Source organism: Dysidea avara, chromosome 1 (assembly GCF_963678975.1).
Source record: "Dysidea avara chromosome 1, odDysAvar1.4, whole genome shotgun sequence".
NCBI lineage: Eukaryota > Metazoa > Porifera > Demospongiae > Dictyoceratida > Dysideidae > Dysidea > Dysidea avara.
In genome coordinates, this window is record NC_089272.1 from 22,509,941 (window position 1) to 22,523,573 (window position 13,633).

Below are 13,633 nucleotides of genomic sequence, written 5' to 3' on the forward strand. Positions count from 1 at the left end.
TTTTAGAACAACATAGAAAAGCCTCCCTATTATATTACCCCTGTCATATATATTACTATATCTGTACCCAGTTTTATGTTTATGTCATTACTGTAACCAGTTTCACATTTATAAACAACATAACATTACAAAAACAGTCATTGCATTATGAATTAGTCTCACAACCAATATTCACTTATTAACAAAATATACCAGTATTGAAAAACAAGCTTGAGTTACAGAGAAAATTAATATGATAGTGATAGCGCATGGAATCAAATTTACAGTCAGCTATATATTTCATGTATAACTAGACATTATTCCAAATGTGGTGTGTGCATATGTTTAGTTAATCGAGTAAACACTCAGTTGATGAAACAGATAGCAAAGTATCGTTGCTTGGGTACCTTGTTACAAGGTTACACTGTTCACTGTACCCATCATCACTACTCTCTTCCTTAGCACTACCTATGGTTATAGGTAAACTAACTGTAAGCTTTGACTTGTTGGTCATCCTCAGTTTGACTTTAAGCTCATAAGTAACCTTCACTAAATGACAGTCAGTTATGCTGGGACTTGTTGAAGGGATCTGCAGCATCTTTTTGGTCCAAATTTTGTTATCCTCAGCTGTTTCTAAGATTGTACAATATTTCTTGTGCACATGATCTTTGTGCATGACATTTCTCATTAGAGTTGTCTGCAGTGAAGAGACTTTACTGTTCGTATGGTTTTCTATGTCTGCAGAGATGATTACAGAATCCCCAACACAGTAACCGCAATGATTAGTTGTGATAGCCATCGCAATGTGTCCATTGTTAGAAAAGCATTTGAACAAGCTACATTTTTCTTTTGTAGATGAAACACACTGTGGGTTTACAAATGAAGAGTGGCCGACGTCCACAATGTTTGACACGGAGACAGGAATTTCAGTTGATTGATCCTTCTTTTTGGGCCTGACCACAGTAGCTTTCAAACCATATGCAATGTGACAGCCTTTCAGATTCTCACAGAGAAAGGAGCTAGGCAATGAATGTGGTATCTCAATGCTAAATGGAAAGGTGTGTCTACCAGCATCCAGAAACTGCTGGTTGGATCCAGACCATACTGTGGTAGTGAAATCAACAAGATTCTCTTGGTCACTGTCTATGTGAGAACACTTTTCTTTCTTCAACTCCTGTTCGAATTCTGAGACAAAGATATATGCCCTTCCACTAAAAGTTACGTTGATCTTGTCGACCATCTTTGCCTTCTCTAGTTGCAGAACGACTTTTCCATTGATGGTTGACCCCGCGCAGAAGGCCTGCTTTTCAAATAAGTCGATGTATAACAATATTCTCCCCATCGGTAATTTGTCGAAACTAAAATGTGACACTCGTTTCTTATCACACTCCTTTTATACGGAAAATGCCAGCCTGAAGCCAATTCAGTTCGGACAAAGCCATATATTTACACTGACTATGCGCATTTACGTATATGGAAAGTGTTGTGACTTGCTAATGTGACGTCAAAGTGACAAAAATACACCACGCGTTAATTCATAAAAGCTTTCATCATACTAATCACCGCCTCCTTTGAACTTGATGATGAAAAGTGTAAAGTGTTCGGTCACGGGTGTATAGGTATGAAGGATTTACTCTGGAAGGTACTGGTTAATTCGTGGCCAGCGACCGCAGGAGGATCATGCGGGGTGTTCCAAAACTTTTGTAACGCACTCTTTGCTCACAAGTACAGGGAGGAAGGAAGGAAGTAACAGAAGTAAGCATGGTGAGATCAACAGGTACTTTCAAAGTCACTACGAGTCACGTAACACCTGGCACCAACATGATGCGTATAGCGTCGTGTGTACTCAGCTGCACTGAGAGGTTTCAAGTTTGAACTTAACGCCGGTTAGGCACCAGCACGTGGTCACTAGTCTATTAATATCCTCGTATAATTCTGAACACAATAGGAACCTTGAAGCATCATGCTAGTCAGTGTAATTATGCCATACTTATGTTTTTTGGCCCGGAACCATCAGATGAGATTACTCGGTATGACGACTATTTATTTTTATTATTTATTGTTAATCAGCAGGACCCTCCAGGGGTATAATGCTGATGTGCAGTTACATGTGTACAATTTCAATTAGTTACTTAACTACACAAGGGGGTGGTACTCCAACTGATATATCTGTACTTTGATCTTCGTCCTCGGTCAAAACGAAAGTCAAGCTATAAATTTGTAGTCTGTCAAAGGACAAGCACAGCTTGGGAAAGGTATATACCACTATTGATACTTTCAGATTAGCAATGAATTTTCCTTGTCATGGGCATTTTCCTTATATGGATGCGTGAGTCCGAGGACACATCACATTAATTGTTTATTATTGTTCATGCCTTTTACTTCAATAATGATGGTTCTTCCTCCTGACATGGAGGTATTATGAGACACTGCATTTGTAAGTTGACTATATATATCATATTTGATTATGGTAAATTTTATATGCAAAGGATAACAGGGACACTGTAAACAGTGGAAACAGATTAGTTGACCTAGTATACACACTTCATATCTTTCTACTCTTTACTGCATAGTGAGTGGTACAAAGACAATCATTAGTAGTCTTCCAAATATAGCAAAATTAAGGAGCTATAATTAGATTTGTGGTTTACGTATAATCACTATCTATGATGATCTGAATAGGTATTACCTACTAAACTTGTTTTAAGCTATGCGACCCATATTACTCCCAATCCCGTAATACCAGCACCTACTTTATACATACTATCCTTGTAGATACCTTGCAAGTCATATTGGCTAATCTCAAATAGCCTATAGTGTAGATCACTCTTTCTCTGTCCTGTCATCAGCTTTGCATGCTAGTGTGCTTTGCATGCTAGTGTGCTTTGCATGCTAGTGTGCTTTGCATGCCAGTGTGCTTTGCATGCTAGTGTGCTTTGCATGCTAGTGTGCTTTGCATGCTAGTGTGCTTTGCATGCTAGTGTGCATTGCATGCTAGTGTGCTTTGCACACTAAGGTACAGTTAATGACTTACAGCCATGACGGTTCCTTGCATGATGCCTAGAAATGATAAGTGCAGCGTAGGCCACTCATTCTTCACATCTTCAGTAATTGTAGTATTATAAATCAAGGACTTGTTTCTAACTGTTTGTGGGCTACATGGCACACAAAGCTTGTTTATTGAGCTGCTGGTGTACCTTGCAGTAATCGCTTCACTGAAGCCATTTTCATGTTCACTGAACTTTATTAGCTGGTGATATAATAGGCTAGCATGCAGCATATGCATGAGCAGGCAATTTTCAGAGACGCTTGTTATTTCTAAATTAAATCAAACACAGTATGAACAATTTCAACAGATTGGCTTTGTGAGATTAGCCACTGACTAGCAAAGGTGTCTAGCAATGTGTAAAATCCATGAAAGGTTGGGTCTTCACGGGTTCTTGGGTCCCCAGGTCCACTGTTTATACCTACCCTTTGAGATGTGGTGATTGCAATTGCTGCTGCCTTTTCATTGCTAAGACTGTTCCATATGAAAATGCATCATAATTTATAAGCTATGTATGTCATGCCAGGAATAAGATTGACATGAATACTCTAATAGAATAGTTTGTCAGTAATTACACTGATGTTGTCCTGAATCCCCTGATATTGTTGATCTCAAAAATTCATTGTGTTTCTATGGTGGAATTTAAATGTCCAATACACTCTGTCCATCATTAAGAATCAGCATGGAATATCAAAAGTTGAATATTTGCAATTATTGGCAGAATTTGATCAATCTAGCATCTCCGGTTATTAACTATGAGACCATTGAAATTTCAGTACTTGCACTACTGGAGTGAAAGACCCCATGGAAAGTGAAGTTTTGTGTTTTCATTGAGTTTTCATCAGTTTTTGAAATGCAATTTCACCACATTTTCATGACAACTGTTGAAAGCTACCACTGAAAACTTTTCAGTTTTCACAGGTTGTTTCATTGGTTCATCTCCCATTTCCAACTGACCTACGTTTGGAATTTTATCAAATTTTCCAGCTGTACCATACTGTCTTCAAGCCATCTGTAGAACTATGCAAGTGCTATGAATAGCCTATGATGCTGGACATTTTTGGCTAGAAACTGTAAAGAGTGGCTGGATCTGACTAATATTTCTACTTACACCCTTGCTATGCCCACACAGTTTCTTAGGACCATACTGACTCATAGTCACGTGTGTCCAAGGACTCGCATGCACTAATATACAAAATTTTCAGTGACGGTTTTCTCTCGTAAACTAGAAAAATATTTTTATAAAGTCTGAAATTAACAATTTACTACAATAACAGTATTGTTACCTAGTGTTGTTTTTGTACAAATCTCACTATACAGTCGGTTATATTTGTGACACCTTGGGACTGACCAAAAGTGTCCTGATTATCAAGGTGTCATGATTTTCCAACAATTCCAAGTCAGTTTACATGCTAGGGATCAGCGTTGAAACCGGGTCACTACTACTGACCCGGATGACCCACTGACCCGGATGTTACCCGGATTGATTAAAGCCGAGGCGTGCGATAAGAGCTATGTTTCGGGTAGTTTCGAGCGAGCGAGACTACGTTTTGAGCGTTCGATTCGTGTTGAGTAAACGAGTAGTTATGTGATAACTAAGCCGGTAAGTTTATAATATAAAATCAGTCAGTGGGTTTTGGTTCCACGTAGCTACTGCGAGTTTACAGACAGCAATTGGGTGTGGCTTCGTGCATACCCAGTATTACAATTTCCCGATATATTGAAGTGGGTGTGGCCACAAAAGTATTATCCTGCTGAAAGACTCGACTATATACAACTCTTACAATAATTGATTAGTGGGCGTGGCTTCACGTAAGCTTGCAGACAGCCAAAGGACACAGTTTCGTGCTACAGACTGCACTTACTAATAAATGGGCATGGCTGAGCGTATGTTTGTAACACGATAAGTGGGCGTGGCTCACGAAAGAGCTACGCGATGCATCGTCAAACGAACATTTTCATTTCTCACGTGATCCAATCCGCGGATAATTTGTAAACCGGCCGGATGCCCCGACCTGGTAGTCTCGCGGCGCCCCCCCCCCCCCCCCCCTAAAATTTTTTTTGAAATTATTATTTTTTTAACCCGGGCTTGATGGACTGCCCTTGCTACCACCCCCAGCACATAAATGGCCTGTGCTGGACAAACCGGGACTTTCTTAGTCCACGGCAAACTGAGACTCTGCCCGAATCAGCTCCACAATTGGGGGAGTCTTAACATAGTGACCGATGGATGAACGGGCTCCGCGGATGCATTGTATGGAGGACCAAAAAATAGGGTCTGGCGCCGCGAGACTAGTTTCAACACTGCTAGAGATATACTTTATTATTTTTTACTGTTCAGAAATCAAAAAGATCGTTGTGCACAGATGTGATCATAATGCATGTTCAGGTTGGTACAAAACTCATCTAAGCCTAAGGTAGGGGAGTGAATTACAAAGGGGGGAGTGTGTTCCAGAGTCTGATTGTAGAAGGGAAAAAGGAAAATTTATAAGAGTCAATCATAGTGACAAGCTGTTTATAATATCCTTCCCTTGATGGACGATGATTAGCTATTAGATCATTTGTAGGTATACTTAGATTGCCATTAAAGTAGTTATCTTAGACTTGTTTCTTTTTTCTTCAAGGGTAGGTAAATTTAATGGTAAAAATTTTAATAACGACAATTCAGGTGAATGTTGTGCCAAGACCAAATTCACCTGAATTGTCGTTATTAAATTTTTTACCATTAACCTATCATCACAGCCATTTATTATTCTTGGTCGCCACCTTGGATTTCACATCTTTTTGCACCATAACCTTTTTGAGGGCCGCACTCTTTTGGATTAGATAGTCATTATATCATCTGTCAAGTTATTCAAAACATTGTTGACATAGAAAACAATCCTTGGCAATACAAGAGCTCTCCAAATTGAATCTAGTATGTGGTAGCATTTTGGAAAATACTCATGCTCTACTACAGCAGTTATGTATGTAAACCACGTCCATTGGCTATACCCTTTGTGAAACTTACAGTGTACAGTGTTTACTTTAGAATTATTCTTTTATTACTTGTTTCTTTCATCTGCAAGCTCAAGAGTGTTATAAAATGTACTTCAATTTTAATGAACGATCTGAAGATTTGGATAATTCCTTGATTATCTAGGACAATGATGCCACTATTAACAAATTTTGTATCAAAAGTCAAGGAATGCAGATTTATGTCTACATATTGTATATATTCATACTAACATCATTCTTGTTACACTACTAAATCTAGAAAAATTATTGTAGCAAAATCTGGCTGCTCTAGATCTCCTTTGGATGGATTCAAGTTGGTGTGGGTGTGGGGGGCCCAGACAGAGGATGCATATTCAACAATGGGGCAGACCATCATCTTGTAACAATTGCTCTTAACAGAAACAGGGCATTGGTGAAGATTACGACACAAAAATCCATTAACCTGGTTTGCTTTGCTAGTGACTCTTTGAATGTGTTCATTCCATGATAGTTTCTGGTCAATGGTGATCCCAAGATATTTTGTGTGAGGAACCTCAGAGATGATAGAATTCTCCAGATGATAGCTATAAATGATGGGATTTCTTTTATTGGTAATTCTCAAGTGTTCACATTTCTTAATGTTAAATTCCATCAGCCAAGTATGAGCCCATTCAGTAAGTTTGTCAAGATCCTGTTGTAGGGCTATACAATCGGATTCAGAATGTATGTAGGAGTACAGTTGGACATCATCTGCATATATACAATTTAACTTTATTATTGACACAAGCAGGGAGATCATTTATATACAATAAAAACAGAAGTGGTGCAAGTACAGTACCTTGGGGTACAGAGAACTTGTTTAGAGTAGCTGTTTTTCCCTTCTAGCACTACATACTGGGATCTGCAAGTTAAAAAGGACTTAATCCACAATAGGATAGATCCATCAATCCCATAATGTTGGAGCTTGAGGTAGAGTCGGGAATGTGGAACCTTATCAAAGGCTTTACTAAAGTCAAGTAGAAGTACATCACATTGGCCCTTTTGATTCAAACACTTAGCAAAGTCATTTACCGTGGAAATTAATTGTGTTTCACAACTCCTTTTGTGATGGAAATCGTGTTGTTCATTGCATAGAATGTTAAAGGATGTTAAATGATTAGATACACTTGGATATACTATATGCTCTAATATGTTGCAGCAGATACACGTAAGGGACACAGGTCTATAGTTGCATGGGTCTGATTTATTACCTTTCTTATAAATAGGAACTACCTTCGCAGTTTTCCAGATACTTGGTAGTGTACCTTGATCTAAAGAAGCCTGGAAGATCAATGATAAGGCTGGGGAGATTTCATATGCCACTTCTTTAAGAAAACGAGCAGGAAGGGGTATACTTTGCAACTATGCATCACCAAGTGTCTAGATTATGCAGGTGTGCCCATTTTCAAGTGTCTTGATTAACCGAGGGATCCGCAGTGATGCATAAATCTTGTAGGCTATTGAAGAGAGTCTGTAGATCTTATATCTCAAATTAGTCTAAATTTCCACTTGACTATTATGTGTGATCAAATTAGTTTGCTTTTTTGACAATTTCTGTAAATATCTGTGTAAATCTTGTAAAGCCTGTAGGCAATTTTTCACTTGTTGCAGACCCATCATGATTGACAGGGCAAAACATTGACTTCTGCAGCATTGTACAGTAGTTAAAATTAAAAGCACTGCTTATAGGATGGTGCCTACACAGCATAATTCATACACAAATACTGACTGTATTTATTCCGTCTATGTTATGGTGTTGGAACTAATAGTCCAAAAATTTTATCTAGGCTCAAACAAAAATAGACCACAGCCCCAAATAGTGAATAACGTTAGAGTCATTTATAGATTTGAGGTTCGTTTTGTCTCATTATAGGGAGTTTTTAAAATAGTTGTTCCAATACTGAATAAAGACGGGGTTAGAATATGTAGTATTGGAACACTATTTTTGCTGTGCTATACTCAGCAGAGCCATGATGACATATTTATGGGTAAAATATCCCCTAACCAATACCCCAACCAATAGTAACCATATGCATGCACCGATATTTCAATGAGAATGCAATGATCAACATGATGCCACCCTATATAATGTCCAGGGAGGCAACTGCTAACTGTCTGTGTCACTGTATTTAAGTAGGATCTTGGGTATCCCAACACAATCCCTACTCTTACTTAAGGTATATAAGAATAAAGCAAAAACTTTTACATCACAACTTGAAATTATGTGAAGATGCGTACGTAACAGGATACAGAACAATAGTTGCTATTTGGTGGTTTTAACCAGGCTGTAAAAACTATTTTTGGAAAAAGCAATGTCACCTAACAGTACTTCAGTAAGGAAAAGGAACTAAAGTGAACTATTATAGTAGGATTAGAAATATTGAGGAATTCTTCTATATCATTCTTCACAAAATGTCAAAATATTTTCCTATAGGTACAATGTCAGTATAAACATATTGTATGGCAAAAGTGGAACTGTATCATTTGTTAACAAGCATTTGATACGTCCGTGCATGTAATACGATGTGTAGATCTACTTCATTATCATTTTGGTGTTGAGCAGCTGCTATGAAATGGGCAGCCTGTGTGATAAGCCATTACTTATTTGCAAAAATTGCATACTTCGAACGTTTGTACACATACAATATCATTGTGAATAGATACATTAATTTTGTCCATTAGTGAATCAGTGATTCAACACTATAGTGAGGTTGCTACAGTTAAATTGTTGCTGGCATTGACATGGGATGCCATTTTTAGACTCATGAAGAATGAATGATCACCTCCTTAGTATCTGAAAGGCAGTCAAATGAATTTTGCCACAATCACTCTCAGGCTCTTGTCTTTGTTTCATATTTACACATTCTGTATCACCCACAACTATAGTATGTACGTGTTGAGCTGGATCCTCACAAACATTTAATAACTCATAGATGCAATTATGCACGATCTTGAAATTTGGCTCATTTGTAGTACTGCTTGACCCGCTAAAGATATTTCAAAATCTTTTTTTTTTAATGTCAGACATAATATTTATGACCAATCAAAAATTTCACTATAAATTTCCTATGTGGAAGCCATAAAAGTGCACTGTCCATTGCTACCCTTTCCTGAACTTGAAATGGAGCCATACTGTACGTATCTGTTGTTGACGACTTTGCTGTCACCACTAATTATCTGGTTGACTGAAATGTTAACTCTCTTGAGAAAAATCCACTTTTAATTTTTAGCTGTTTTTCAGGATCCAGCTCAACTTGTACATACTATAGACATTATTCAGCTGGCCAGGTGAAGGTACTATAAGTGTGAATGTTTAGCGTTACGTTGGTCAGCAGTTATATTAATATGCTCTTGCAGGAAATTTAATGATGACATGCAGCATCATCATAAATGATATTACATATATGTGTGGGTTGTTAAAAGTAATTTATGAGATTATTCCTCTGATTATTTAACATTTCTACCATTGATACCATCACTACATAGCTAAATTTTCACCAACTTGACATACATATGTATGGTTTACATGTGACCTAGTTGTAAGTAGGTAGCTAATGCACTATGCAAAGTCTCATTAAATACCGATGTACTTGATCACAGTGGTGACATAGTGGAAGTAAGGTGATGTATGTATTCATGCTGGATTAACACCTACCATATTTATGTAGTGTCTTGTATGTATAACAATAATTACCTTGACTGCAGACCATAGTTTACATACAATAATCAGACAACTAATGATGTAACATGGGTTATTTATTAGTTGCTAGTGAATATAGCAACACTATGAAATGTTCAATGATTGTAGTCAGTGTTAGTCACATATCCACACATTGCCTAGGCATGAGTCAAGTTATAAAGGGAATTCATACGTTGGAAGCCATTGTTAGCCCAACAACCACTTCTGGTTAGAACTGTATCAGTACTACATGGCTTCTATGTTCACTTGCAGCATGTGGCATGTGGACAGAAATTAGGTGTGTGTGCGTGTGTGTGTGTGTGTGTAATGTGAGTATATATTTGGGATGGTGTAGTTAAACTATATAACTGCATATAACTGAACTCACTTGCTCTATACAAATAAGTTCTCAACAAATTCATCAGATGGCCAGGCTGTTTCACTTTTCTATGAACTCATGATACTTAAAATCAAGTGATAGTTAGGAGGTAACTGTACATGTGACGCACGTAATTGCATGCTTCCTACTGTTTTCTAGGTAACTATATAAAACCCTACATATTATATGTACATATACATACGTAAGTTTTACTTTTATAGATAACTACACACTCATGTACATTGTACATACATGAATGTTATAACACACTAGCTATATGCACACAGAAGTTTAACTGTGATGCATTATTGTTTCAGTGTTAGTTCCTCTTCACACTCATGTACATTGAATGTTATAACACACTAGCTATGTGCACACAGGACTTCAACTCTGATGTTTATTTCAGTGTTAGTTCCTCTTCATACTCATGTACATTGTACATCCATGAGTGTTATAAAAGGAACTAACACTGAAACAATAATGCATCAGAGTTGAACACCTGTGTGCACATAGCTAGTGTGTTATAACATTCATGTATGTACAATGTACATGAGTGTGTGGTTATCTATAAAAGTAAAACTTACGTATGTATATGTACATATACACTATGTAGAGTTTTCAGTATATAGTTACCTAGAAAACAGTAGGAAGCATGCAATTACATGCATCACATGTATACAGTTACCTCACAATGTACACCTAACTATCACTTGATTTTAAGTATCATGAGTTCATAGAAAAGTGAAACAGCCTGGCCATCTGATGAATTTGTTGAGAAATCATTTGTAGAGCAAGTGAGTTCAGTTATATGCAGTTATATAGTTTAACTACACCATCCCAAATATATACTCACATCACACACACACACACACACATACACACACACGCCTAATTTCTAGCAACTATACAGCTACACAGCTATGTACATATCAATTTACCACTGATCATAAGCAGCCCATTTTATGTTGTATATGTAATTTCATACGTACATACTGTCATTTCCGATTACAAATAATGGAGTAAGAGTGAATAATTTGTTGCAATACTCAAAAGCAACAATTTACAACTTACACACCATACTTCATGCGGTTAAGTAAAGCTGGTGTGATACAATTAAACAAAAGATGAATTTGCTGCTCAGTATTCAATGGAGTGTAGCTAGTTCATTCATACCAGTGAACCATGGAACCCTATAACCTACCAAAACAACCACCATCATTAGACAGCAGTTGAGAAGAGAGCCACATCACATGCAGAATGACGGTTAGGTTATTGTATTGATGAACATTAATCATTTATAATTAGCATTACATCTGATGAAATATACTTTTAATAGTTAGCAATACATGTACTGCAACATTAATTTTGGTAATATATAATTTCTAACTTAAAGTATGCATCATATTGTCTCAGATTACTGGCTACTTCTTGTTTGAGGCATTCTTGAAAGCTGTCATTTACCCATGAAGCTAAATTGTATGAGATGATCACACTTGTGAGGTCCACATAACGTTGGTTTGAAGCCTACACGTTGTACCACAGATACTATATCTATGCTTGCAGATACTTGACATTCAGAGATATAGTCATCACTGTCACCATTTTTTATACAGTAAAGACTCGTGGCAGTTACCTTACTATGATAACAGTGGCCATAGCAAACAGGTCAAACTGTAGATACAAGGCCATGCAACTTACTTATTTAGATGACTATATTAAAAAAAGTCACCATTTTTTATACAGTAAAGACTCGTGGCAGTTACCTTACTATGATAACAGTGGCCATAGCAAACAGGTCAAACTGTAGATACAAGGCCATGCAACTTACTTATTTAGATGACTATATTAATGCGTTGCATTGGAATGCATTGTAATGTTAATGTATGAAATATTAGTAGCTGGTGCAGAAGACACGTGTAAGTTTCAGCCCAGTGCTCAATTATTGCATAGATATATATATATATATATATTGGGTAACGAATATATAATCTATGATTATTGTGGTATCATAAAGGCAAGCAATATTCCTATAGGGTTATTATAACATCTTCACATCGCAAGCAATGTGAGGAAATGCATATGTATGACATACATAGTTGATCATGACAATAATTACGGTACAATGAAATGTAATAGAATTGTGATGCTCATAAGCTTAGTAGTACAACTGTGTCTACACTGTAATACATATCATGAAACTGATTCGCAAATAATCACATGTACATACACACAGAGGAAATTTTTTCCGACACTAGTTGTGAACATGAAATTTTATCGGAGCACCCTGTACATTGTAAGTATGTAATTATGGCTTTTATAATGTGAAATGTGTGTTTTTGCAGCACATGCACACCTACATACCTGCATTTTGAAAACGACTGTCATGCGTCAATCACCTTTAGTATCTTCTACATTTTGCATGTGCATAAACTCAACTATATATCTATGTTATAATTGGTCGTGAATGATGAATGATGCAGCATGAGATAAATGTATAACATTGAAATCTACAAGAAGTTCATGATAAGATGTAATAATTCTGAAGAAAATGGGTGGTCACTGAAATCATGAAATTTAATACTACAAGCATGCAGCCACATAAGTACCTGTATGTGTAATTCTATACTCTTTCAATCTATAGCTAAACTGTAAAAAATTTCGTACACTGTAAATGTAAATGCTCCATTAGTGCAACACCTTGACGTACATAGTTATATGTACCTCAGTTAATCAGGAACATCAAACTCATTTGTAGCTACAAGTACAGTTAGTGAGACACTGATTTCTATAGCTCTAAGAACACGAGGGAACTTGTGATATATAGGCAGAACTTAATTCCTAAGTGCATAAAGTGCATAATTTAACAGTTGTCATGCAGGTGAATTACATGAACATAACTAAAATGAGTGATACACTCATCTGTGAAATCATACAAGCATAATCACTTGCATTGTGCGGATTTCGTTGGAGGCATGAATAGGTATGACATCTGCCAGAACAAATTTTAAAAATCAAGATATAAGTCAGTCATTTTATGCAGTAGCCACACATTCAATAACAGGACCATTAAACCAACAACTTCACTGAAGTCAACAAAATGGCATATTCACAGCAGAGTATTATTTAGTTGTCTAGCCAGAATATTCCAATTTTCTCTCAATTCATTTCCTAACGAATGTATAAGGTGAAATAAATCCTCTTTTTTGATAAGCACAACATTTAATGTTAAACAAGTATCAGTGTATACATGGCCATTTTAGGATTACAAGATTGTAGATCAGCTACCTACAACTTAGTTGCAGAATATTATACATATAGTTGTGCACATCCAAATGCATATGTATATATAGCTACTGGCAGATGTTCACAGATGTTCAATAACATAAGTTGGATAACTCATAGATCAATGAGTGATAACATTGCATTTATGACTATTAGTACAGGTAGTCATGGATAGGAGTTATATCACAGGAAAATGGATAGAGTATTCAAGTTTGGAAGCCATATTCATCCCAACATCTACAACTTAACATAA

The 13,633-nt window shown here is 36.7% G+C and overlaps 1 protein-coding gene across 1 annotated transcript; it reads right to left on the minus strand.

The window, feature by feature from the left end:
- Positions 1 to 328: 328 nt before the first annotated feature.
- Positions 329 to 1,321, minus strand: LOC136268617 (arrestin domain-containing protein 17-like). Its single transcript, XM_066064035.1, has one exon. It carries the CDS (start codon positions 1,319 to 1,321, stop codon positions 329 to 331), a length of 993 nt encoding a protein of 330 aa, XP_065920107.1.
- Positions 1,322 to 13,633: the final 12,312 nt, after the last annotated feature.

Excerpts from the sequence above, each read along its gene's own strand:
- LOC136268617 (XM_066064035.1), bottom strand. The coding sequence starts at position 1,321 with ATGGGGAGAATATTGTTATACATCGACTTATTTGAAAAGCAGGCCTTC.